Source organism: Colletes gigas, unplaced genomic scaffold, assembly GCF_013123115.1.
Source record: "Colletes gigas isolate AHSC1104 unplaced genomic scaffold, ASM1312311v1 Colletes_gigas_Sc00020, whole genome shotgun sequence".
Taxonomy (NCBI): domain Eukaryota; kingdom Metazoa; phylum Arthropoda; class Insecta; order Hymenoptera; family Colletidae; genus Colletes; species Colletes gigas.
Genome location: NW_025106649.1, coordinates 3,969,222 through 3,996,677, shown reverse-complemented (window position 1 = coordinate 3,996,677; position 27,456 = coordinate 3,969,222). Strand labels below are relative to the sequence as shown.

At 44.2% G+C, this 27,456-nt stretch overlaps 1 protein-coding gene across 7 annotated transcripts in view; it reads right to left on the bottom strand.

Moving 5' to 3' along the window:
* Positions 1-542: 542 nt before the first annotated feature.
* Positions 543-27,456, bottom strand: part of LOC122400918 (RNA binding protein fox-1 homolog 2-like) — a 324,965-nt gene continuing 298,051 nt past the window's right edge. For 4 of the 7 annotated variants that reach the window (XM_043402678.1, XM_043402679.1, XM_043402676.1 and 1 more), the window contains 6 exons: positions 21,514-21,667; positions 18,400-18,463; positions 17,558-17,584; positions 9,161-9,330; positions 7,693-7,756; positions 543-7,012 (listed from right to left, as the gene is read on the bottom strand). In XM_043402678.1, the coding sequence (XP_043258613.1) occupies positions 6,968-7,012; positions 7,693-7,756; positions 9,161-9,330; positions 17,558-17,584; positions 18,400-18,463; positions 21,514-21,667 (524 nt within the window). In that variant the 3' untranslated portion in view covers positions 543-6,967. Of the gene's footprint in view, positions 7,013-7,692; positions 7,757-9,160; positions 9,331-17,557; positions 17,585-18,399; positions 18,464-21,513; positions 21,668-26,253; positions 26,402-27,456 lie in introns of all 7 variants that reach the window. The other 3 variants (XM_043402677.1, XM_043402681.1, XM_043402680.1) reach the window with 3 other exon arrangements.

The window sequence follows — 27,456 nt, the reverse complement described above, 5'->3', positions numbered from 1 at the left end:
ACTCTTCTTTTTACCGGAAACGTAAGACCGTCCTAGAAAAGCGGATTCCTTCGAACGGGTCTTGGCTCGAACTCTTTTCTCGTCTCGTGACACGTCGCGAGCCAGAGGAAACGGACGGAGTGGTCCAAGGATAGAGAAGAATGGGATCAACGTGGATCTTTCGGTCGCGAGCACGATACCATATACCTAAAGAAGACAATTAAATAAATAAAATTGTAACTTTGGAATTTTCAGACGATTTGTAAATTTTTCTTCGTTGTCGTTTTTCAAGAGTGTCATGTAATATTACGGATTCCCGAAGATCTAGCTAAACTCCACAAACTTTACGTAACGTTTCTTTCTCCCTGTGGCCTCTAGATTATATTCTCGCAATTCAGGGTTTGGTAGATTTTGAATAAAAAATTTCAAAGGTGCAAGTTGCAATTTTATTCTCCAACATTCACCGAGCGTCCCAAGGATAAAATGATGAGGAAGGGAGGGGTTGGAAACAAGAATGAAACGACGTCGGTTTATTTGAAAAATATTTAATAATAAACATTGACAATATACAGAGAAAATACGCCATAAGAAGTCGCTATGGGAGTAATAAGAACCTAACAACTGGTCCAGACTTACAAAATATCATCAAATCAGACAATGATAAAGGTGTTCCTGAACGACACCTCGTGTACTCCTATCAGTATTTTGCAAACTAAAGTTCGAGTTGATCGTATCCATTTGTTCTCTCGTTATGTACCTGTCCTTTCGTCTCTTCTCGTTTTCAGCATTTGTTCGTCCGACTTTCATACGCAATATTTTTCTTTATCCCGTCGCTCATGGTATCTGTGAGTGGTGTACGTGTGTGTGTGTGTGTGTGAGAGTATGTATCGAGTGTGTACGTGTGTCGTGTGACGTCCCCTGCATTCTCGGGGCTGGTGAACAGTCACATACGCTCAGCTTTGCTCTGAGGGGGGGGATTCGCGACCGGAAACCGGATTAGCTTGACGCTCGCGCGCGTTCTCCCGTCGCGAATCCATTTTACACTGCGAGAGAAGCGAAAAACAGGTGGCATTTAGCTTTCGTTTACGACGTTCTATTATTTATCATGTTTACTTCTTTACTTCATATTTTTTTTTTTTCATTTTTCATGGTGAATACCCCACGTTTTTGTTTTCTTTAAATCGTTACTACTATATCTCGTCGTTCGTCTCTCTTTCCCCTTCCCTCGGTTCGACCGTCTCTCTCAGCGAATCGCGATTCTCCGTGTCTCACGGATTTCGCTCTCGCGACGATCCCCTCCCGTCCCCCGTCGTTCGTCCGCAAAAAAATCACGCGTTCGTGGATTCGTTTCGCCGGCCCCCCCAACGCGTTAACGTTACGAACATCGAGATCTGCGCGCCTGTCGATTCGAGGACGCGACGAACATCCGGTCCGACGCACGCACGCGCCGCCATTAAGAGATAATTAGACTTAATTAAGTTCAGCGTAACGTCCTAATGTCATGGAACATCCCTTACGTCTCTTACTTAAATTCTTCTCGATTTCTCCCGTTCGTTCGTCTTGCGATAATTCGAAAAAAGGGGGGGGGGGACGGGGGCGGGGCCGACGCGCGTCGACGAGATCAACCCTCCCCCAGCGACGCTGGTCAGGGTAAAATTTCCGTTCGAATAAAAAGGTATCTCTCGAATTAAAGCTACGGTCTGAATGGGGTACAATCGTTGCACGCTTTGGAATCGAACGCGTAAAAGTTTAACTGTTCGTGTTCGTCCGTCGTCTTATCGAAGAAAATTTTGCCCGTGTGCGAGGATCTCGAAGTGTGCGTGGGCCGCTGGAAAGGCGACCAGACCGCGCCCCGGGGATCTCGAGCGTTCGCCATCGCTCCCGCCTTCAAACCGCCCCCGCCTAGTACGCTAGGATATGTTGCTCGTAAAGATGTGTCGTTACGTTTAGTCAATGTAGTCGTCTAGATCCACTGTTTTTTTTTTGTTTGTTAATTATTATTTATTTAAAAATCCCTTTTACGGTACTGCTTTATAATAATTAATTATATTATTATATCAATAATATTTATATATGTATAACGTTACGGTGCGTATCATCGTATTTTAATTTTTTTTTCTTTTCGATTATTTTACACTGCGAATAGTCCCGCGCTAGAGCTGCTTTGGAGTCGAGCGTTTACGGTAAAACCGGGGCCTTTTGCCGGGGGCTTTCCTTGGGATTACGTTCCCCTTCTCGTTTCCTCGGCGTCCAAGCCACCGACGAGCCGATTCCCTGTCTCAAGACACCTTCTTAGATTCTATTCTCGAGAAAGTTATGTGAAACGTTCGAGCAACTAAATTCACTAGGACTAGGACGTCTAGTCTGATCGTTACTGGTTATCTCTACTGCGCGAATATGGAATAAAAAGTGTAACCAAAGCCGTTTTCAGCATTCGTTCAGATCAATAAATTGAGAACTGGAGATCGTGTATTATTCTTGCGCCTCTGCTTTTCGCTGAATACAATTTTTAGCGTTTCTTAGGAATAATGAATAGCTGTCGGAGCACCCGGAGCTGCCGAATTCCAAGATTCGAGATACGTTTACCGATCGTTTGATCGTTCTTTTCGGAGAACGCGAGCGAACAGAGCATTTTTGTATTGTACAAATTTGGAGAATCGGCGCGTTCGGTGGTTTCGACGGGGCGTCCGGGGGGTTCCGCCAGCTCCTCGGAGGCGTCTCCCCGAGTCACGAAACGAAGTGTCAAGCGGAAAAGAGAAGAAGGAAGGGGGTGGCGCGGGAAACAAGGGAATTTGGGTGGAGCCCGGTTGTCGGTCGTGAATAGGCCTGTGTACGCAATCTGGGGACGAATAAGAGCGCAAAGAACAACGATAGTCGGAACAAGAAGAGGAATCATGAGGAGGAGATGAGGTTTTTTTTTTTGTTTCGGTGGAGGGAGTTGTGCACTCGTGACGAAGAATAAGACGCGAAGACGACGGGTCTCGCCTAGAATTTGAGCTTGACCTTACGCTAGCCGCTAGTAGTAATAGCCTACCGATAAAGGTATCGATTACGAGTAAGTATAAATTGTAATTACAGTGTACAATATACAGGGGATAGATGTATCGCCTGGTACCCTAAGCCTGACGCGCCGTTACCCCCGGACCGGACGATTCTAATATCAGTGTCCGCCTTTGTCTTTAATATCAATCGTCTTTCGAGCATGCAGGGTCCTCGAGGACCCCGGTTACGTATAAGTAAAAACGTCCCGTTCGGCGAGGAACGTTCGCGCCAGGACCCTTTTGTTCGGGAAAGAACGTTCTTCACGGAGAGTTGGGTGTCTCGATCGCGTCGAATCATCTCGCCCAGTTTCCCCCCGTCCGCGTCCCGGGGGTGTTCTTTTTTTTTAGGATGCGAAATACAATTCTCGTATCACTAGCGTTCTCCACCATTCTCGCGTGGTTCTCACCTTTAAAATCTACGCTCGTTAATTTAACGTTTACAAGAATCATGAGTATGTTTTGAGGTTCGCTTGGTACAGCGATCCTAAACAGCGCCCGGGAGTACGCGCGCGCGCGCGTCATACTCCGCCGTGATTATTTTTGTGCTCGACGATGCGATCGATCGTCGTTTACGACCTCTATTTTATTTACATGTACTGGCGCTCGCACACGCAAACCAAAAAACGAGAATATGCTTTCTCCTCTCTTGGCGGGCCCGCGTCGACCACCTACGCGTGGACCTCGCCCCCTCGTTAACTAGCCTAGTTTCAACTATCCTAACGATAGATTAGATTAAAAACGTTAAGCCTCGACGGAGCTACCTGTCGTGCTTTCTATGTAAAAAAAAAAAACAGAAGAAAAAAAAACAGAAAAGAAATCGTAGAGAGAAAAGAAAATAAACAAAACGGAAAAGAACATCTTTGTCATATTTGGCTATTTCACACGATTCTTTGTGTATTATATATCCCTTCTTCTGCCGCGTCTATCTCGCTTCTATCTCACGCCGATCTTTGTATCTTTCTCTCAGGCTCATTCACTCGTTCCTCTCGCATTCCTTCTCATTTACGCGGCTTATCTATATATATATACACACATATGTATGTGTACATATATATATATATTTATGTATATATTTATTACGATAAATCTCCACTTAACTAGAATTTAACAGGGATTATCACTCACTCGGCTCAATGTGCGTACCATTTCCCTTTCGCGTTACTCCCGCACGGAGTGTTCTGTGCGTGCGTGCGTGTGCGTGTGTCTCGTTCGCGATCGATCACAGATCAGTGCTTCGGAGCGATCGAGAACGCGGTGTACGGTCGAGGAACTTTAAAATTTCATTTCCAAGGTGCATATAACGTAAAAGAAGAATCCGAGGAACGAGCAATCTCGGTGGACAGAGTAAATTAATAGATTGGATCTAAAGATCGAGGAACTTGAAAATATTCTTGGAGAGGCTATTCGAAAGATTGCTCCAGATTTCGAGGGATCGGTTCCTGGAAAAAGGTCTCGATCGCGTCCTCGATCGCTCCAAATTTTTCATTCCGTACAAAGGAGATCGTTTCTACAATATTTTGATCGTCGAGGAACCGGAAGTTGCTCCATCGTGCTTGAAAAACTGTCGTGTTCGGGGATTTCCCGCACACAGGAGATCTTTTCTAACATTGCGTTCGTTCGTGGCGCCTCGAGTCGGTAAAATTAGCAAGAGATTTTATTCTCCAGGTGGTACCGATTGATCTACACCAGTATTTATGTTTTCGATATTAATAAACGGATTACCGACTCGAAGAACCCATCGATCTCGTGCATGCGTCGAAACCATGTGAAATCTAAAGTATGATCGATTAGAATCTTCTTTATTGTTGGGGGAAATTAACAGAAAAGCAAGATATAGCTGCTGAAACGACGTCTTCATTTTCTTTTCTCAAGATTCTATATTAAAGTAGATTGCAAGGTCTGCCGGTGAACTTATATCAACGAAGGAATTGTACAGAGATTCTTTCGTAGTATCTTAGCAAATGAACAAAGAATCTTCCGAGATCTATCTGCTGGTGACAGGACGTCTTTTATCAAGATTTCGTATCAATGAAAGAGTTGGACAGAGATTCCCCTCACTGTCCGCGTAGAGGAACAAAGAATGGAGTTACCGATAAAAAGATATCTATCAGGGTTCTATGTCAGGTTTGCAATAACGAACAAATATAGAAAAATTTAGCCAAGCCTCTAGTTATTCTCTACTATCGAACTAAACGAACAACCATACAAAGATCTGTGGTTTCCGGTTCCTCCAGCGAAACTGAACAGAAAACAGGAGAACAGAGAAATACACCTACTTGTGTCCACGCTATCAAGGTTCTCCGAAACTTCTTGATTCACAAGTCATCCAGTATCCCGAACGATTATTCTTTCCTCGAAGCGTCGTCGAAATTATGAGTATTAAAGAAAGCTGCATTGGTTTCGCTATAGTCTTAATTTTTTAAACGTTTAGAGATTTTTTTCGACTAGCTCCCGTTCAGTAGAACAAGGTGTCCTCTCTCATCCCTGATTGGTTCGATCGACGAATCTACGCGCACACACGCACGCACACATATTTGGCATAGAAACCCTACCGCTCACGCGTAACTGCCTCGTCGTTTTCCTTCTTAGATTTAGCTCTACCTAAGGGTCTCGCGTTTTTTCCTCGTATCTCCACATATAATTCTTATTCGGATCACCGAGTGTGCGTCGACTAAACACAGAAGTCGCGTTACCTCGTCGGCACGAAGGAAGAGTTCCTTTCCGGCAGCCATTTGCGAGACCTCTCTCTCTCTCTATCTTTGCCCACGACGAACGATCTACGCGAAAAGGAAGAGATTCCGCGCTCACGGGAGCCTCGTTGAGACTCCGCGATATTCATTTAATCAACGTAAAAAATACAAAAAAAAAAATGTCGCGAAATGCAATGATATAGACGCCCGGAACAGAAGAGACGCGAAAAGCTGATTTCACGATCGATCGCCAGTTTCTCGCCTAGCTTCCTGGGCGTTCGCGACGCTGCCTTGGAAATCAATGAATTATGTACAAAATTTCTCGTACGATTCTTCGCCGTATGATACAACGCCTGGTACGCGATTAAAATATATCCCCGGAAAAATCGCGTTAAAATGTAGCCCCGGGACGCGATTTAAAATTTTCCGATCGCACGAGCTACGAATCGCACAATTACAATCGATTTCTAGAGAGATCAATCATCCGTATTATATAAATTGTGTATTTACTCGTGTCTAATGTTCAAGTACACCGTACACGTGTCCAAGTATACCAAAGTGATCGTTTTCCCCGCCCTGGTCGTTTCTCGAAGAGTTGGAATGGCTGCCGGGTCCGAACTCGGGGACGAACGGACAGATTTGACGTAGCGATGCCACGTTCCTTAAGAATTTCGAGAATCTCCGTAACACGCTTCCGGACGGACCTAACCGACAAGCGACTCGTTAACGATTCGACCTTTCGACCTGTTCGCTTTATTCCCCCCCAACGAAATTGCACCCAAAAGTTTCTACCGCGCCTCGAGCAGGTCCGACTCTTACTTCGCTGATTTTTACCAATTTTCTCCCCGTGTGCTCCCCCTCTTTTCACGATCATCGATCGCAAACCTTCGTCGACGGTTTGCTATGCCCGATCGAGGACCGTCTTCGAACTCGTAGCATCGAAGATTCGAGTTCGAAGCGTCCTGATTCTTCCTGGATTCACGGGGCCACGTGGTGGTGACTCGATCCTGTCGATTGGCGTCCAATTTCGATCAGTTCCCGGATCGTGTGCTCGAACTCGAGGCGTTCTCGCGATCGACGAGAGCTAAACTCGACGCTAAGAGGCTGGCGTCAGCACGCGCGGAGGATCCAGGCATCGCTTCGTGGGGTGATCGTGATCGATGGCGGATGACGATGATGATTGTGTCGACTGCTGGTCATGTTCTGCTGAGTATAACGGTGTACTTGGAAGGCTCGCGCTTCGCTGTCTTTCAACCCTTAGTACGGCGTGAACCTGTTGTAGCCGCCCCTGTATACTGTCGCCTGCGAACACATTTCGTCCCTCCGTCATACGATGATAATACTATATTCTATCAATACTTTGTCTCGCCTCTATACGATCTAAAACATGTAAACTACCGTAATTAACATTTTGAACCAGAGTCGAAACTTTCAATTTAATTTAGTACTCGAAAGATTAATATTGTACGTTTTCTGGTCGATCGTGCAACTTGTCATTTTCATCGATTCAACTACGTTCCATTATGGAATTTATTGCGCAAACAATTGCCAATTTCGATGCAGTGTTATTCAGGCTAGGGCGACCGTTAACCCTCTCCCCTGAGTCGAGATCCTGTACACTGAATACACGCGGGCGAAGCACACTATGGACGCTGGATCGTGTTTACCGAACGTCTATAGGTATTTACAGCACGCGTCGGCCGGGTTCATCGAACCCACGAAGCTGTCCAAAATCCAATGGAAGGGCAGACAATGTATGTAATCTGTGCTAACCCATCGATTGCTCCGTGCATTCGTCTCGTTAATTAACTGCCATCAAACTGGCCCACGAACGACGAGGTAAGAATTCAACCCTCCGAATTAGTTTGATCCATCTTTCTTAACAACTCAATGAACAGACAAATGACAATATTTTCGAACAGAAGGGCTCTTCAGGTGGCAGTTAACGAATCGTTTAAGAATAAATAAAAGTTCCCATTTACCCCATAGCCGGCTACTGGTCCAATGCCGTGTCCAATGTAGGGGTCTGCGTATTCACGTCCGTAACTAGAACAACGAGTAAAACGTTAAACATTCAACGTCGACTTTTCGGTACGTTTCCGTGACGGTACGCTGTTGAGGAATAAAACGTAAAGGATAGAGACAAAAGGAGATACAAACGCAGGTTTAAGGACTATCGGGATTTTCGACGGGACTGTCAGGTCGGATCTGGCTCTCCAAATATCTGCGACTCCTAAGAGCTCGACCACGACGACGCGTTAGTCTGCAAGGAACGTACTTCGTATGCAAATCGCAGTACCAATTCAAAATACACAAACATCTACGATTAGTTTATTAATTTCCTCCAGACAGGCGCTCGTCGTTCGTTCTTCACGATCCCAGTTTGTTTCATTGCGTTCCTAGGCATGCTCATTTCATTTTTGCTCAACGTACTCGTTGCTCAAATTAAAGTTTAACGTTAGTGGGAGAAGATGTGTGCAAAGAAGCGAGGTGCTGTTTCTAAGTCTAATTTTCATTTTTGGAGTAACGTCGATCTTTGTTCTTGGAATGTTCTTGATAAGGAGAAGCTGTGAATTCGTATTTCAAGTTTTTGCAATGATTTTTGTTTCAGATGCGGGGGAATGGTGCGCAGAACAAGCTCAGGAAATAACGAGCAGCGTCTGTCTTCCATTTAGGGTAGATAAATTCTTAAACATGCGAAAATTTCAGTCACTTAAAGTCAATTACGGAAAACGAACTCTTGTTGCAGAGGCAGCGTAGCGCGGGTGGTATTTTATCCGCTCGCGGAACTGTTTTTTCTATTTTTCATCCGTGTATGGAGCCCATCTACCCGTGACTCTGTGCTTTTTATTCTTTGATGTGTTTTTTCGTTGATCCTTTTTCCATTAAAATACTCTTTCCCGTACGCTAGCAGTTTCGTAACATACACGGTACTTTAACTCACTTTGCGGAATGTATCAGGAATATCTAAAACTGCGCGTATCTAACTCTTCCCCGGATATCCTTCCAATTAAGAAAATTGAATATTTAAACGAAGTCTATCTCCAGAGTCATCGATTTCTAGTTTCTCCCAAATAACACTCCCAGTAATAATAACTAGAAAACCTCAGACTGTAAACATAAAATACCGAGATGAAATGGCCGCCAAAATTCATCCATTAAGTCCCAGTACATGAAAACTTCCGTATCTTTCAGAGTTCGTTTCTTCCAAATAAAAAGGGGTACGTTTGGGAGTTGTTCTGGGCGCCCTTCTCTAAATCCTAACCCAAAAGTAAACAGGAAACTCGGGCTACTGTTTTAGAACTCTCGTTCTCGAAAGGAGATACCATGGTCCAGGGTTGTTTTGGGATCGTGAAGGGGTCGAAACTGACGAACGTAATCCTTGAACCAGCGAATACTGGAGCCCGGGGTTTCGGAACGTAGGAGATCCAGCGACGTGGGTGCGCTTACCCCGCGACTGCGGCATATCCTGCGACCGGTTGTGCCGCAGCTGCAGCTGCGTTGTATGCGCGCGCAGCCACTGCCGTGTAGGTCGCTGCAGCTGCGAAGGTGGCCTGCTGCGCCGTCGAGAGGGGCGTCTTCAGCAACGGTGACGTCGCTGCAGCTGCTGCTGCCGCGGCCTGAAACAGGAACCATGACCCGCCATGCAAGGCTCAAGCAAGCTCCAAGACAGACCAGAAGAGGGTGGCCTAGCGGAGAAACGGCACTAACGCGTTCCCTTCCGGCTCGCGAAGGTCCTTGCAACCACCAACAAACTTTACAATCGACGATCCCAGGTCCTCTTTTCCATCCACCATACAATACCACCTCGATTCTTGCAGTTAAACGGGTTTTCGATCATACAGGTGCCGAGGGTCACTTTGTTGCAAGTATCGGGACAGTTTTGTACACGAAATTGAACGAGTTCGAGTTAGAGAAGATCTCTCTTGCTGTACATGAGATATTCGAAGCATTCTGGAACCTCGATATAGATTTGCAAGGACCCTTTCGAGCATAATTTCGCGGCGCATCGACGAGGCAGCACGCATGCGTGATTTGTATTTTGTTTTGTGTCCGTGTCCCGTCGAGAATGAAATGTGCCGTTTCGACGACGCGCCACGGATGCGGGTAGACAAATATTTCGAGCACTCGGCTAAGTACGTTTGTCGAAGCTACTGCTTTCTGTCGGTCAAAGCTTCAGGAATGCCTTATGTACATGGGAATGACGCGAGAATGATCGCACCGTTCGCTCCTCGAAATCGATTTTCGCGACGCGACGCAACGATGGCGTTTCGCGCAAATATAGCAGAGACAGAGTAAAGATTTACAAGAAATAAACGTACGTTTAAATAATTTGCGCGAAGGATCAAGAATAGCGAGAAAATTCGCGTTCAAAGCGACGATTTGTACATCTGCGAATTTCACCATCTATTGCTGAGGGGAAACTACGGTGCATGCGTCTAGAATGCAAGTGCATAGTTCGGGAAATATGTCTCGATCGAAGAACTTTACCTGTCGAGTCGCTCAGCTTCTCTAACGCGACGCAGAACATTTTTTTTCTACGCCTGGTTTACTATAACTGCTATAGAATTTACTTTCTAGTAACGGAACTAATTTTAGGGTAATTATAGGGTTGATTCACAGTATTGCAGGATCAACCTTAATCCTACCTACGATTTTGGATTGCATATCAAATTTGAAGAATTGTAAAGTCCATAAATAAATTTGTACGGTATCTACTAACGTTCTATACATTCCGTAGCATATTTACAATTTATTTACAAACTCCACAGTTGCTCAACCTGTGCCTATGAAATTCAAATTCGCGAGTAGGTTTTACGCGAACGTGATACAACCTGGATTCGAGGGATCGTTTGGCCCGGAAAATTCCAGACTTATGAAATTTTCGAACGGAAAATTTGCGAAGCACTCGAGCCGCGCTTTTCGAATCCGCGCGCGAGTGCCAATTAATCAACGACGATTCTGTCTCTTGTTCGGCGGTCGCGAGTGGTAATTTCGATTTTAAATTTCGAAATATCGCCGCGGTTTCTGGGACGGTCTTGTAGTTCTATTTTTATAACGATGCGTCGCGACGCCCCTCGGTGCCTCGAGATTTCCATGGCATTACCATTCTACCGATCGAAGCACCACTCTCTCTCTCTCTCTCTCTCTCTCTCTCTCTCTCCTTCTCTCTGTCCCCGCCCCCGCGAAGTGCACTTAAGCACACCGAAATTAAATTCCGCTCTTACTTTCGTCCCGTTTTATGAAACTTCTCGTCCCGCGCCGGTAATCCCCAAATTACATTACTCTCGGCCTCCGGCAGAAAGCTCTTCGAATTTTTAATATTTCTTGAACGAAACCTCACCGTCCAGCGCGAAAACTACGCCCGGAACATTTTCTTGGAATAATTGACGAAGTCGTTACTTTCGTTTGCCTTAAGGTTCTCTCGAAAATCCCCGTCGTCCCTTAAAATTAATTCCCTCCCCGTAACGCTCCATTTTCTGTGCGTCCATTTTCTTAAAATTTCGCGAATTTAAATAATAGGGCAACAGAAACCTAAAATGTGATTATAACTGATTTAAATTAGAGTTGCATGGAACTCTTGTGATTCTAATCTTTTGGATTCTTTTCGACCCGACGACAGTGCGAGGAATACAAAATGGTCCATTTCCAGTTTCTACGACGTGGAAACGCCCTTCTCCGGAACAAGCGCGCGTTTCTCAAAGAGGGGTGATTAATGATTGCTCCGCGACGGACACGGTTTCTTTTCTAAGTATTAAGTGAACTCCTCGTAAATAATGGACCTCCTCGAAACGGCTCGGGGTAAAATATTAGTATGTGTCTGAAATCGAGACAATGGGGATTGTCGGGGAATCCTGAGAAATGTAAATTTTTTTCAAAAGAAAGGGTGGCTGAATTATACAGGGCAGTTGCTTCTGCGATTCCACTATTAATACAACTTCCTCTACAGATTATGGTACGAAATTCTCGTCCAAAAACCAATTTCAATCTCTCTTCCGAGTTCTTCGTTAACTTCCGCTTTTGCTCTCAATATTTAATTCTTGAGAGATCAAGCTAAAATTCACCATACTCTAGGCGCTACAGAAGCTTAAATAAAGCCATCTTTTTTACGAGTAGTAAAAACGTCAAAGAAATTTCAGGATCAAAATTTTGTCCACTTTGCAGTAACAGATACGGAGTCTTTTTGCACGGAAGTCGCGAATCGAGATAGTCGAAGGAAACAAGGGATGACTTCGGTCCGGATCGTTCATCCCGGTGGCGCGAAACTTGCAATAACAATTCTCGACGCGGTTGGAAAGTAACGAGAGGGTGCACGCGACGAAAACACGAGATTCGACGGCGCCGGAAAGTTTTCCGCGACTCCGGGACGGTTGTTGTTCGACGGGGGTGTAGCCACGAGGGTGGAAAGGAAATCCGGCGTCGCGGAACGAGAAAAACATCGACGCGGGTATTTGGGACACTGACGATTCCCGAAACGCGGGGACGCGTTACTCGTCGCGCGATTTCGGCCGGATATTTCGTGCGGGAGTATGTGGGTCAAGTGACCCTCGCGCTGGCCTGTTCAGCTGTTTGGCTCTGCGCGGAAATTATTTAACCTTTCCCGACGAATACCCGGGATTTTACGGGACTTATTGCCCTCCCTTTGTGTCGAACACGTCCGAGTCGCGGTGAGATGAATCTCCCGATTAGAAAGGCCTCCTCCACCGATCCCCGGAAATTGAAAATCGAGGAAATTTTATTTCACGGACCCGCGATAGACAGCTGGACCCGGGAATTATCCTTTCTTCGTAACCCTCCACTTTTGTACCCAGAATATTACAAAAAAAAAAAAAAAACAGGTTAATTATTTACTTCAGGGGCCTCAAGGAATTTTGCGAATATCTAAGAAACCAGGGCCCCTGGGAAAAATTTTAGTGGGAGATTTTAGAGGCCAAAATAAGACGAAAATCAAGAATACTAATTTGTTGATGGAGGCTTCGTTAAAAAGTTATTAACGTTTAAAGTTCTACCCGTTCTGAATTTTTTCTACAAAGTGAGTAGGATTTCGGGGTTAGCTTTATTCACCAAAAATGATTGTAAATAACCCTCGCAACCAAAAATAAGTTTTCCAGACCGATTTGAAATTTTTTAATTTTGTCGAAAAATTTTACATCTTCTCGAATTTTTTTCTCGAAAGTGGATAGGATTTTTGGGGTATGTCTATTGACAAAAAATTATTGTTATTGACCCCACAACTGAAAATAATTTTTTTAGAACGATTTGAAATTTTTTCTTTTCGCCAAAAAATTTCAGCACGATTTTTCTTAAGAATTCGTTTTTCATTTTTAATAAATTTGTTTGACGCTTCACAGAAAAGTTGTTTAATACTTTTTTGTAGGTACCCATGAGCTCTACGTCAGAAAAAAGTTTCATTCAAATATATTCACTATTGCAAAAGTTATGACAGTTTGAAAATTGGACCAGTTTTAGGGGGTTTTTCTCATTTTGCGAGGTCAAGAATCAACTTTTCGAACATCGTTAGAATTTCTACATATTCTATACCAAAATACGCGTTGTTTGCCTTTTGAAACATTAAATTCGTCCAATCCGTTCAAAAATTATGATGTTTTAAAGATTCGCATGAAATTTCCGGGTACATTTCTGGCCATACATTATATTTTCGATTAGGAATTTTTTTCTCGAAAGTGCGTAGGATTTCGGGGTATGTCTATTTACCAAAAATGCTTGTAATTGACCCCTGTAACTAAATATAATTTTTCTAGTATGATTTGAAATTTTTTAATTTCGTCTAAAAATTTCAGTACCTACTTGAATTTTTTTCTCCAAAGTGGGTAGGATTTCAGGGGTATGTATATTCACCAAAAATGATTGTAATTGAGCCCCGCAACCAAACATAATTTTTTCCAAATAATTTGAAATTTTTTAATTTAATTTTTTATAACTTTTTAACGAAGCCTCAATCAAGAAATTGATATTCTTGATTTTCGTTTTATTTTGGTCTCTTGAGTCTCCCATTAAAATTTTTCCCAGGGGTGGCCGAACACCGTGTATGTATAGGAAAGAATTGTTCAGAATCTTATTTTCTAATAACATATTTCAAAATCATTGAGATTAGAGTTGAGGTCTCCTGAAGTAAATAATTACCGAATACAGTTCCATCTAAAGTAAAGCTTCATTCCCTTTTAAGAGACTCATTGAAACTCGTACCCCTTTCTCCCTCGTTCCCCTCGAGCTAATAACCGGTTGTTTCCGGTCGCCAAGAACAACGAAACGTGGCCCACATACGAACGACGCCTCGTTACGAGCGTCGAAGACGTCGAGCTCCGTCGGAATGAAGCTGTCGTACGCGTGAAATGACGCGACGTTGATTTATGAAGGTTCCGGGTGAGTCCGAGGCGGTCGACTGCTTCCTGGAAGCTCGTAAATCCTCCGACGAGCAGGAAGATCCCCGACGGTGGGTCCGGTTTCGTGGTCGACCGGAACGCGCCTCCCCAACCGGAAGGGAATCGACGCCCAGCGTCGCGCGAACGCTCGGAAATTAGCCGCGAAAATTTCGTGACCGCGATTCGACGCACGTGCGACGCTAGGAAATTTACGACGAAATTTCCGACGTCGGAGATCGGCCCCCTCCCCTCAGGGGTTCGTGCTTCGTTCAGAATTTCATCCCCCGGCGAACGATCGCGAAAAACCATTTTGGCTCCGCGAGACCGGAGAATCGGGATAAAAATTGCACTTGTAAAAAAATAATTTAAACGAACCTAATTCACGATTTCTAGCATCGTAAGATATTTCAGCAATTTTAATATCGTTTTCAGGGTTTGATTCCGTTACCTTCCTTTTGGCAAAAATAAAAAACGAATGGTACACTCGGAAGATATTTTGTACGGCGCGATATTGCAATCTGAAAAATTTAATTAGAAATTCTCGGTCAAAGGACAGCCGGGGTACCCGTGGCTCGAACTCGAATTTTATTAAAGTCGCTTATTACTTACACGCGTCGTAAACCGTTTCTGGCGTTCCTAAGGGAAACATGCCTCCTACGCGCGACAACTCCCGCGGAAACGGTTCTACGTGGAGGGATGAAACTGTCGCCGAGTCGTAAACAATCGTCTGCGAACTCGATCGTTCGAGCTACGTATGTACACAACGAAACCATCTAGAGCGAAAGATTTCTAAGAGCGGAAAGTCACGCGAAACTCGACGGTCAAAGCACTTAAAACCTTCGCTAATTTGGATAAAAATTTTGCACACAGAATTCGAATTCTTTTCTATTATTTATCATCAGACCTTCGAGTCATCGTAAAATTCCGTCGACGTTTTCGTCGAAAGCGAGAACCAGGATTCTCGATTGAGTCGCTGGGCAGAACTAATTCTGAAAGGGTGTTGGAGTCCGTGGAAATGGGAGTAAACTCTAACCTAGCTAAAGAACTCTTTCTAAAATACTCGCCGGGATCGACGGAGTGCTCACCAGTTTCAATTCTCGGGAAAATATGAAACGGAACACGAAGAAACTCTCGACGTTTCTCGAGTGGGGGATGTTTTCTCGAACGGTTACGCGTCCTTTTTACGCGCGTCGATGTCTCGCGACGCGAACTATTCGGGACATTTAATAAATTGCAACGATTCACGGCTTCGAAACTATTCGCGGCGGGTAAGTTTTCAACTATTTTACGCTTCGAATTCCTCCGGCGAAACATAAATTTGCTGCCGAAGCGCGCGCAGAGGGGTCGATTTGAAACTTTGTCATCTTTTTGCCCGAGAAATTAAAACTACCTGGGACAGATACAAACGTATGATATTTACAATTCAAGAAAACTTTGATTTATAAAATTAAAGATGCTTGAAAAGACTTCCACCGCGTACGCTTCGAGGGAGCCAAACCATAATTAATTACTGTATTCCTATGAATGTCTCGTGAAATCTACCGATCGTGAACATCGAAGATATACTCTACGACAACGCTAAAAATCAAATGCTACAAAGTGCATGCATTACATCGTTCCAACGGGGGTAAAACACACTCGAGGGAAGCGCAGAACAGAAATAAGAAGCGAGTGGGGGAGGGGCTGCGACGAGCCTGAAGTCGGTGCACGATCGTTCGAGTATCGAACGTTTTACGGAACAGCAACTCTTTACCGATAGATGTGAAAAGTAAAAAAAAATAGAAAAAGAAAAACATTCGGGACATCAGCAGAGAAACACGGATCGAGCGATGTCTCGACGATCGGTGAGCACTCCTGACCGGCGTCCAAATGTAAAAATAAAAAACCAGGGAGAACGAAGACAGAAGTGTACGAAGAAAAGAAGACGGAGGGAAGGATTTGAAAAAACAGACAAACAACGGATGAAGAAAGTTCACGGGGCGAACCCTTAAAATTCCTACCTCCAGGGCGGGCGCTTTAGCCTGAAACACAAACGGCAAACCTGAAAAGAGATTCGGCCAGACATACCGGGTGGCCGAGACGTCGGCGTTTTCGCTTAAAATCGATTTCGTGTGCGTGAGCTATCGACGTTTTGCGTCGACTTCGAACGTGAAACGATGAAGAAGTATGAAAAGAGGCGGAGAAAGATGAAGGAGCGCGAGAAATCAGGCGACAAAATGCAACGGCATGCTGTGAGATTTCGTGTCACGCGACAGGGTGCGACGTTAGGGACGGATCGAGACGTGTTCTAAAATTCTGATTCATGAAATGCTATATTTCGTGTTGGAAATTCACTCTGACGGGGGGAAACATAATTCTTTCAGGGTTACTGAATTATCTTGGATCCCCGTTACCGTTTCCATCCCCTTCTCAGTGAATTTCCGCGGGGGAATATTTTTGCAAAATTTCATTACAACCGTGAAATCGGTTAGAAAACGTCTAGACATATTGATCTTGCATCGTCCATAGTTCTTTCGTGATTTTGTAAAAGTATTGGAAGGCTCGAACGCGTCGAGCGGCGCTCATTTTCCGCAAAAATGCAAACGGAAAAAGGAATCAGAATTTTTCGCGTATTTTATTCCCGGTGGAAATTCATTCGTCGCGCGACAAAAACAATTGATTCATACGCGTAGGAAAATATTCGGTAGTTTCGTTAATATTTGTGCGCGGTACGTTATTGTTTTGATCCCTCTTTCGACCAAACCAGTCGCAGTGGCGAATCAAAAAATAGAATAAACGTTCGATCGTGATATTTATTAAATTTCTTTCTGACAAAGTCGATGCTGCAGCCCCATTTTAATTCATGTTGTTAAAATAAATGAAATTCTGATTTTCAAATTTTGAACAAAATGCATTGGGCAGGAGCAATTTGAAAACAACCATGTCAAAATAAAGCAGTACTCAAATACTTCTATTTATTAATTCGCCATTGTGACAGGCAAAATATACAAATAATAATAAACGATCAATTGTATATTTCACGGTGTAATTCCGGCTAAAATATCCCGATAATTTTCGTCGCGTACGAAATGAATTCCGGGGGTCATCGCGCGCGGTTTTTGACGCGAGTATTCGCGAAACAAATATGGACGGTTCGAAATTAATTTTCATACGTGGAAGCTCGAGAACGATAGCGTTGCTCGTTTCTCCCGTGTTGTTCGCGTTTTTTTTCCCCCTCCGGCGAATTTTCCGCGTTTCTCTAATCTGCTCAGATGTCTCGGCGAGATTCGCGGGGCGGAAAACGCGCGCGGAAAGGGTCGAAAGAGAGAGAGAGAGAGAGAAAAAAAATGCAATGCAGGCGAGGGTGGAGAGAGGCGTACGACAGATGAAAGAACGCGGAGCACGTGATAGGAACGGCGTAATTGTTATCGGTTTCTCTGCGTTTCGCGTGTGTGTGCAAGCCTGGCAAAACGTGTCAACTAACGTCAGCTGTTGCTTGAGGCCATTCCAGCTAAACGGGTCCGGAACAGTTGCAGACTTTAGTCAATATATTTCTGTGCCTTCATTTCTCTCTGTTCTATTTTCCACTTGTTTATTATTTTTTTTTTATTTCTTTGTTCCTTTTGTTTTTTTTTGCGAATACCGCGCGCTCTGTTCCCCGATCGACGACGCCCTCGAGCGCCGCGGATCGAACCGTCCATCGATCTCGAGCCTTTCAGTCCGGCAACAATTAAATTTTTCCTCGAGTGTATCCCGTCGCGTTCGGTCGAGTACCGTTTCTCCGGGGGCTGCCATTGTTGCACGGAAACGGGGCCTTTCATTCCCTCGTTAATCGAGTTTTTCCAGCACCCAGTCAGCGAACGCCAATAGGCACGAGTTAATTAATTTTTAATACATCGTTAAAGAATTTTTCGTTGCCTCGTAACGTCGGTATCAAACAAAAGAACGAAACATAATCCAATATTTCACGATTTTCCAATAACGATCTAACCCACCGACGTAATAAATTAGGACCCATAATTGACAGTCGGATATGCTTATTAATTTCGATTTTTCGAGCCCCCCGTTTCCTCCCCCTAAGTCAAGTTTCGCCGATATCGAGAGAAATCGATACACGGTCGACGATCGTGCGGGTTCGTTTACCAATTAATTCCCGATAATTCAACGGCAACGTCTGAAAGGTGATCGATTAACCGCGCTGATGTTTCAATCAGGCCCGAGGCGTAGCTCGATTTAATTAAAAACTCATTCGTCGGGGCGCGCCGGTGCCGGAAACAGAGCACGGGTAACAATTTCCGACGGAAAGTCAGGGAAACGTCGTCTCACCTGCAGCCTGTAGTTGGGATCCTGCGTCGCTGCGTGCGCTGCTAGGAACGGGTCGTAATAAACACTGAAAAATAAAAATCACAAACGTAAATAACATCGACTACATTCGACTCGAATGCCTTGCAACTAGAATTGAATTTATTTTCGTCGTTCTCGAGCGGGCATTCAAATCATCCGTACATTCGTTGCAATTTTGTTAAATTGCAAAATTGACAACATTCTGCTTCCTGTAGAAAATACCAATCGCGAACGCTTCTGTAAAATGGAATGCTCGTAAATTCGTACGATTTCTTGGAGATTCGAATGCCTGCACAGACGCGACCGAGCCATCCGTTCGACGTTTCGCGGTACATTTGGCAAAAATCGGAAGCTGGAGTCGAAATTCCAGCGAACGAGGACTGCACTCGCCATATTTGAAACGGAATTCGATCTTTGTCGTCGGTGCCTTCTGTTTTCCAGACGATTCGTCGATGCCTGAAACTCGATTTGAGTTCGACGGCCAACAATACAGCATCGAAGGATCCGGTTTAACTTTACCATTCCATCGAGGGGACATTGTTCCCCGGGACTCGACGAATATTTCTCGTCCGTTCGATCGAGAACGAAAGAACCGTGCTCGATCAAATTACGAGGCTGAAAACGCGATTCGAGCCTCGATAACGTCTTTCATCGTCGACGTATTTACCGTCCACCATCGGGGTCCCGATTTTCTCTCTCGAAATCAGCGATTCTCAATCGGTATCGTAAAAAACGAGTTGATATTGAAAATGTCAAAAATTCCACACGAATCAAATGTTCCAACGAAACGAAAAGGCCACAGAAATAAATGTGCCGCGTTTTATTTAAACAATCGTAGAGAATTTGTCGGTGAGGCTAACTGGTTAAATATTTTTGTAACCTTTTCGTTCGACGTTTCGAACCGTGGAATTAATCAGCGAATTCGTTTATAAACAGAGTCGTGAATTAATTGCCACGATATTTGAGGCGATGCTGATAGGTTAACGCAAAAAGCATTTCAAATAAAACTTTATTCGCGTCGAATGAAAGACTTATTGATGTATAAAATAAAAATCACACGAAATTGGAACAGTATTTTTATATCAAACTATTGAAATCGTTTAAATTACCTTTGAATACTTGGCAAGACAGATTTAATTTCGATTTATCGTTCGATGCTTGTTCGAACAACGACAGTTTCAGAATTTGCATTGCGGCATTAATTTTTTCCGACGGAATTCCGAATTTTCTGCTTCCGTGGGAGAACACCGGGGATCGGTTAACGGTTTCACGGACGCTAGATTAAATTTTCTCGTCCATCACCGGTTGATCCTCGTTAACTGTGTCTCGTCGCTCGTTATCTGGCGTTTCCAGTAAAGTCAACGGTAATTCATAAATCACGGGGCGTCCCTGGTCCTTCGTCTGAAAACGCGATGATTGGTGGGTGCCCTGAACCACGACGCGACGAGATCTCTGAATGGGGAAACGAACGATTCAGACGCGTCGCGTGTCACTGAACCGTGCCAGTGAATCACCTGTCTCGACCGTTACTTTCATTCCTAAGTAATAAAGTTCTCCAAGCTTGATCGACCGATCGCGCCGTGAAAAATCTCCTCGGTCCTTTTATCCTCTACTTTCCGTGACGGAATTGTTCTATCGATGACTAGTTATTTATCTACGCGCGAAATGCCTTTTGAAATTTTTATACGAGCGCATAAAATTCTGATAAACTTCTTTGAATCGTTTCAAAGTCATGTTCACGTTCATTTAATTTACTATTACTATTAAAGTCGTCTCAAATAATTGCGAGAGAAACGATCGTGGCGACGTTCGATTTTCTCGCGAGTCGCGAAGGTGTCAGATTACGATAACCTCGTAGAATAATTTTGCAAATTCCCTCGTCGCGTTCACGTGGGTCACCGATCAAAGTCGTTTGCGAGAAGAAGGACCACGGTTCGTCGTCGGTTCGATTGGGGATTCTGGAAAAAACAGCGTGCTTGTTCACGTGGCGCAAAGGTTAAATCGGTGCATGCTGGTGCGGTGATTTCGACAAGCGTGCTAACGAGCGTGACACGTGCAGCTGATCGCAGCGGGTAACTCGACGCGTGGCTGGGTTTCGATGACGCTCGATGATCCTTGGGGCACGGCTGGAAATTGGCCGAATTTTTGCCCCGCGTCGATCGACTCTATGAAACCTAATAATTAAACCAGTCGACGGGGTATGGAGAACGAGGTGTAAATTTCTTTTGATCGAAATACCCGTTATTGCCCGATCGCTGCTCTCTCCGGTTCGACGCATCAAACGTTATCATTGCAGTTGAGGTTAGCATTTGTCGCGCAATTTAATCTACTTTTTATTGAGTTTAGTTCTTTGATAGTTAAGATAAGAGTCATCATAACAATTGTAAATCGTTCTAAAAAAATTATTTTCCGTCGCGGGGATAAATTACAATCATTTTTTATGAATACACGTATCTCCGAAATCCTACCCATTTTCGAGAAAAAAATTCGAGTAAGTACTGAAATTTTTGGATGAAATTAAAAAATTTTAAATCGTTCTAAAAAAAATATTTTTAGCTGCGAGGGTCAATTATAATTATTTTTGGTGAATAGACATACCCTCGAATTCCTACGTACTTTCGAGAAAAAAATTCTTTACCGAAAATATAATCTCTGACCATATATTGACATGTTTTCCTGAAATTTCGTGCGTATGTTTAAAACGTCATAACTCATGAACGGATTGGACAATTTTAATTTTTCAAAAAGCAAACAACGCGTATTTTAATCAAGAATATGTAGAAATTTTAAAAATATTGGAAAAGTTGTTCTTTGACCCCGTAAAGTGAGAAAAACCCCATAAAACTGGTCCAATTTTCAAACGGCCATAACTTCTACAATAGTGAATGGAATTTTACCGCAAATATAAAGTGTGGCCAGTGATCTGCGATTGCATTCCTCGTTTTCAACACTTCGTATATAGATATAGTCCAATTATCAGGCATATAAAATTTTATAATCTGAAGCGCGTGTTAAATTTTTAGCAGCCATTCGCGATCGAGTTACCCTCGTGGAGGATCATCGTCTGTCGAGGCGTCCTCGAAGACTTCTACTTACGCGGGTGCGAAGGGATGCAGGGCCGTGGCCGCGGCTGCAGCTGCGAGCGGCCCTGGGTTCCTGGCGAGGGCCAACGCGGCCGCGGTTGTCGGGAAAGCCGCCCTCGCAGCGCTCACTCTTCCCCGTTGGATGGCTACACCTCTCAGCGCCGCTGCTGCAACAACACACACAGACGCACATGCCAATGCAAGCCTACCTTTTCGTCGTGGTACACGGTGAGTCTGGCCAGTGCCGTTTCGCTGGTCCTGGGATGCAGCCATTTTGCTACCTTTTCATTGAGACAATAAACGGCGACGAGACGAGGGTTCTAGCAAACCTTGAGACCGAATTTCAGGGAACGAAGACCGCTAGAAGATCGTTCTGAAGACCTTCCTCGGGGAAGAGTTCTTCCGAGGGATCCTACGCACGAGATGACGATTCGTCCGTTTGGACGCGAGGAATTTGGTGGGAGATAATGACACCGAACGATAACAGACTGGAGAAGATCGCTCGGAGGTGGTGGCGTTTCCTAATCGGCGAGAAGGAGCCCCAACCGGAGGATCCGGATTCCTGCGTGTTCTCGACGTCCGTCGATCTTCCGGATTGTTACGAAGAGTGCGTCAAAGAGTTGGAACAACTACCCGGGTGTTCAGACAAAGCGACACAGTTGCCCAAATCGATCATGAGGACCAGTGCCTCGAGAAGACCGAAAACCTCCATGGTCAGGTTCCAGATCGATGAAAGGATCGTGGAACCGGGCGCAAACGATGAAGTCTGCTGGAAGGCGATCTTTCTGGATCGCTGCAGACGACTGTGCACCAGTCTCGCTTGCAGGGTGATCCTGTGCATACTGTTCGGCATGCTGCTGCCTTGCTCTTTGATCTATGTGGCCTTGATATGTCTGCAAGACAGCAGACAGAGGTCGAAGACGCAGTTCAAAGAACAGCCGGCTGCCAGGTGACACGCTGGGAGTAGCGGGTACATACTTGGGTGCACGTAGAATCGAGTGGATAGAAGTAGAGGGATGTGGGTCAACGAGCTACGTGGACGCAGAGAACGACACAGGTGAATTGCAAATCCGGTTTGACGTCCGCGTGACCCGCCATCGCAGAGAATTTTTTACTCAAACTTCTCGTACGTTCTTTGACAAAATAGTCTACGAAGCGCGAGAGATATTAATTTTAGATTTCGAAAGATCGTCAATAGTGTTTGGACAAGGGTTTTACATCCACGTTCAAATATCACAGATTAATACATTGATAGTGATGGTGCACAGTCACGACAGGCTCTCTCTGTTTTGGTTAGTCTTGATTTGTACGCTTTATATTCGCTGTATTATTATTTTCTGTGTTTTTTTTTTTAATTATACGTTTTATTATCAAACGTGAGTGTTGTTATTTCCATAAGAAACAAACTCAGTTTATTGCACATCTGGGTCAATAAATGGAAATAACAACACTCACGTTTGATAATAAAACGTATAATTGAGAGAAGAATGGAAAATAATAAGACAGCAAATATAATACTAACTGAAACAGAGAGAGCCTATTGTGCATCATCAGATAGTTATCTATTGCTCCAATAAAAATTCTCTCGAATATATATCGATGTTCGATGGGACCAGACTCTCGTTTGATTTTTGGAGTGAAAATGGCGGGTTGAGGACGCTACTTTCCATTACATTTCGCGTGGCGAGTGCTCAAGCAACCGTAAACACGGGAAAGTACCCGCTACTTCCGTTTCACCGACTCATAAGCTGCGAACAGAGTCGCTCGGGTTCAACTCGAGCGAGAAACTCGTGGCGAGACGATCTTCCAGCCTCGCGGAGAGGGAAGACAAGCTTCTGGAAGCGAAAGACAAGATGCACCCGGGCTCGAAAACGCCGTTGCACGGTCCTAGGTGCTCCGATCGACGATTGCTCGTAAAAAGAACGAGCTTTAGTCGCTCGAGAACCCTGACGAGGAAGCTGGTCGTTTCAAGCGACAATTAGGAAGAGATCGCCTCTTCAACGGGGTCGTTCCGTCTCGATCCATGGATCCTTCGATCCGCCCACGGTTGCAATAAAAACTGATTTCTGCCTACCTTTTGTCTGCGCCGTCACCTCGTTCGACTCAGCGATCTAACGTCGCTTCTACATTGCGTTCTCGAAGAGATCGAGCTTTTGGTATCCATTACTTTTAATAGATTCTAAATAGCATATAGACATTTTTGATTTGTAAATAGGATTACCGATTCGTTCAACCGAATAAAGTTCGCTTTTGAATTTCTCCCGTGATCGAAAATATTACTTCGAACTCTTTGTACACTCTATGAACGCGAATAGATTAATACGATCGTCGGTGGAATTGATGAAAATTTAAATCCACTCTCATGGGTCATCACTTCGTTAATTATTGCGTGAATTTAATCCGATTTGATAATAGATTTTTTATATTATCTAATACACCTATCCGCTCTAATAACATTTCCAAAGCCTCGTTTTCCAGCTCATTGCTCTAGCGTTGCTTCGTAATTTCAATTTTTCGAGTAGAGAAGTTAAGTAACAATTATTCTTTTCTTTTAATTAAAAAAATAATCAAGCGTTTGAAAATTTTAGGAGCTACTCCTCAGCTCCGGATCTCTTCGAGAAATTTATAGATTAGTGCGAAGTGAAACACTGGCGCTGCTGGTTAGGCTAGCAAAACTGTGTACAACGAGCAGCAGTAACAACAACAGTCAACAACAACAACGGGAGGTATTAACAGTAAACTACCGTGCAAGTGTCGCACGTGATGTTAGGCGCGACTCGAACGGACGTTAAACGTCCACCGGGGACGTTTACGTGTCAATGTTGGGTGCATGAAGAACAAGACTAACAGCGTGATGCATTTACAGCAGGCGCATTCCAAAAAACGAGGGGTTCGTGTGAATGGTAAACAGCAAAATTCCAGCGCGACAGTTCCGATCTGTGGTCCAAGACTCGTGTTTGCATTCCACTTTTAGTGAGCCAAAGCTTTACTTTTGAATTTAATATCCTTTCTTAAACACTTCTTCAATCATAGATATTGCTATAGACACTACAGTATTCTGTATAAAATCATTACGTTGTCGATTACAGTTCATATTTCAACGATTAAATTATTGAAAATCACAAACTGGAGGACAGAAACGTTAATAGACATTTTATTGACTTGTCTTACAATTTTTTTTTTCTTTTGATTGAAATTTCTGAGTAGAAAATTGGAGCAAAAGTACCGTTTCGCTTTCGACCACAGATCGATAGTTGTCGCGCGAACGCCGCCCTAAATGGCGGTGTCGGGTGTTCGCTAATTACGTGAGAGGAACATCGATAATGCGTGCCCCAAAGACAAAGGTGTGGGTGGCTGGGTACAGTGAACGGGATAGAGAACATACCAAAAACAAAAAGGAAACAAAAAAAGAAGTAGAAAAGAAAAGATTCGGGTGCACGAGCCAGCGACAATGCGACGAACCGCCGCCCCGGGCATTTCCGGTGTGTTCGCTTCCGGTTCGCGCGTGGGATCTGCGTTGTTTCGTCGTTCGAAATCGAAGATCCCTTCGACGCTGTATCGTTAGCCGCGCGACGTCGGAAACGTCATCGGCGAAACGTTATTATGTCGAGAACAACGAATCGAAAGGGCGAAGCGTACGAAAAACGGAAATGTAAGAAAACGGGGAAAGGGCGGGGAGGGTCTATCGTGATCCAGTTCTTGGGAGATTGCCATCCAATGAAATAAATCTCGAAATTGTTGACGGTTCGACCACGGTCAAATCGTTTCCCGATATCTTTAATTTTTATTTGTAACCGAGAAGTAGAAATAATAAATAATGGTCAGACACGGCCAGTAAACTCGTACAAATATTCAACTTTGATGAAAAATATTATACGAACAAATAAGAGGCCTTTTATGATTTTCTTTTTGAAAAGTTCGTTCTACGATTTTATAAAAATTAAATAAATTTCCAAACGGAGGATCGAGTATTTCCCAACTCGCGGTTGCAATTAAAACTTTTTATTTTCGTCGCTTTGCGAGTAGATTCTTGGCCGGTTGCGTCCGGAACGCGAGATCGTTTAATTAGCCGAGAATCGAGCGAGGTCTTCGATAACCAGATACGACGTAATTAAAATGGAAGATCCTTTTAATTAATTCGTTCTAATCGCGCCGGGGGTGATCCGTCAGGCTGGTCGACCGATTACGCGGTCATTAGACGATGATGGCTAATTAAGTCAGCAGGCAACGGGAACGCTGACTAACGTGGTCGAACACTTACATCCCCTTCGGGGTAATCTTTCGTCAGAGACGTATCTGGCACAATTTCCAGGCAAAATGGGATCCGTATCCTCTAGGCAATCTCTTAGACTCGATGGAGACTCTGGTTTTAGAAGCTTTACAATTGGAACGAAATTAATCGGCTAAAAAACCTCGCGCTTCGCGATCGATTCGAAGACAATTTTAGCCCAAAATGGCTCCACAGATCTCGAATGTTTGGAGAACTTTGATTGCCTTCGAAGTTACGATAGTTTCGAAATTGTCAAGAAGCTTAGAATATAAATCAGGGCTAATTTTTCATTTTCTCCGAAAAAAAAGAATTTAAGAATTTAAGTTCCAATTATAGAGCACTCTCTCGATATCGATTCTCCAAAAATGGACACTGTGCGTGTCGAAGGAGTGGTACGAGGATAAAGGGGGTTGGTATCGTGCTGGTGGATTCGTTCAATCTCGCGTCAACTTCCGGATTCGGAATATTTAGAAGTCTCTGTACCTTCGTCTCGCCGCCGCCCTGGGTGCAAGGACGAGCGGTGCAGCTGCAGGCGATGGGGTCACCGTGGCTGCGGCGACCGCTGCAGCTGCAGCTGCCGATGGCGCCGCTGCTCCCAGCCAGCTCCACGGCATGGCCGGCAACCTGTATCCTGTTTTTGTCAGAAACTGTTAGTTTGTTACATCGACCGACATCTAGGACGATAATCGTACACGTTGCGTCCGATCAACCCCTCCTCGAGCAACGTGGATCCTCTGTTGCATTCGCTTCTGTCAACATCCGCGCTTAATTACGACCGGAAGTCCCCGAAGACTATACATTTCGCCGTCACTGTTCGGCCATCAACCCCGTCCAAAATCGAAACCATCCACTCGAGGGTCGTTCGTTGCCTGTGACAGCTATTTATGGCGTCTCGTTCTGCTAGAGACGTTGCAATTTGCGTTGTTAGTAAAGTAAAAATTTTACTTGGAAATACAGTAAATTGTATATTTAATGTTCCATGTTTTGGTCCTCTCATTTTCAGAAGAACGAACAAATGCTGTTTAAACTGCTGTGTACGTTCTTCTGCCTGAAAAGGCTTTCACAAAGGATCGAAACCTTGTAAAATAATAAATATACAAAACTACCTAGTCTTAAATGTAAACAAAATTCTCAACTCCTTACCTCTCTAGCAGATTTAAAACGAAACACCATAATTGAAACCAACAAACTTTACCTCAATCAGAACCCTCTCATTTTTGCATATAAAAATTTCCATGAATCATTTAGAAATTTCCCATTTGAGTTCGAACAATCGGGTGATCGAATACCAACGAAAATCCCAAATAATCGCCTAATTGCTTGGCGGGGGGCCTTGTCGCGTGAAAGTCGGAGGGTGTTTAGAGTGCTCGATCCACGGTACCGATTAGGGGTTGAAAATGGCATTTTGTCGTTCAGGAATCCGCTTACGTGACGCGTGAATTTTTATCCGTGACACGACAAACCGTATTCCCGGTGGAAATGTTAACCGAATCTAACGAATGGTTAATCACTGTTTTTTCGCCTTCACGGCCGATCGTCGGTTCGGTCACGGACAAAAGCCCACGATCACGAGACAATTTAATGGTACTGAGAAACGTCCGTTGGCATTTCTGGTGTCAGTTAGCGAGTACATTTTTCAAATTAATGATTTCAGTCTGAAAAATTAAATTCTAACGTGTCTGGTCT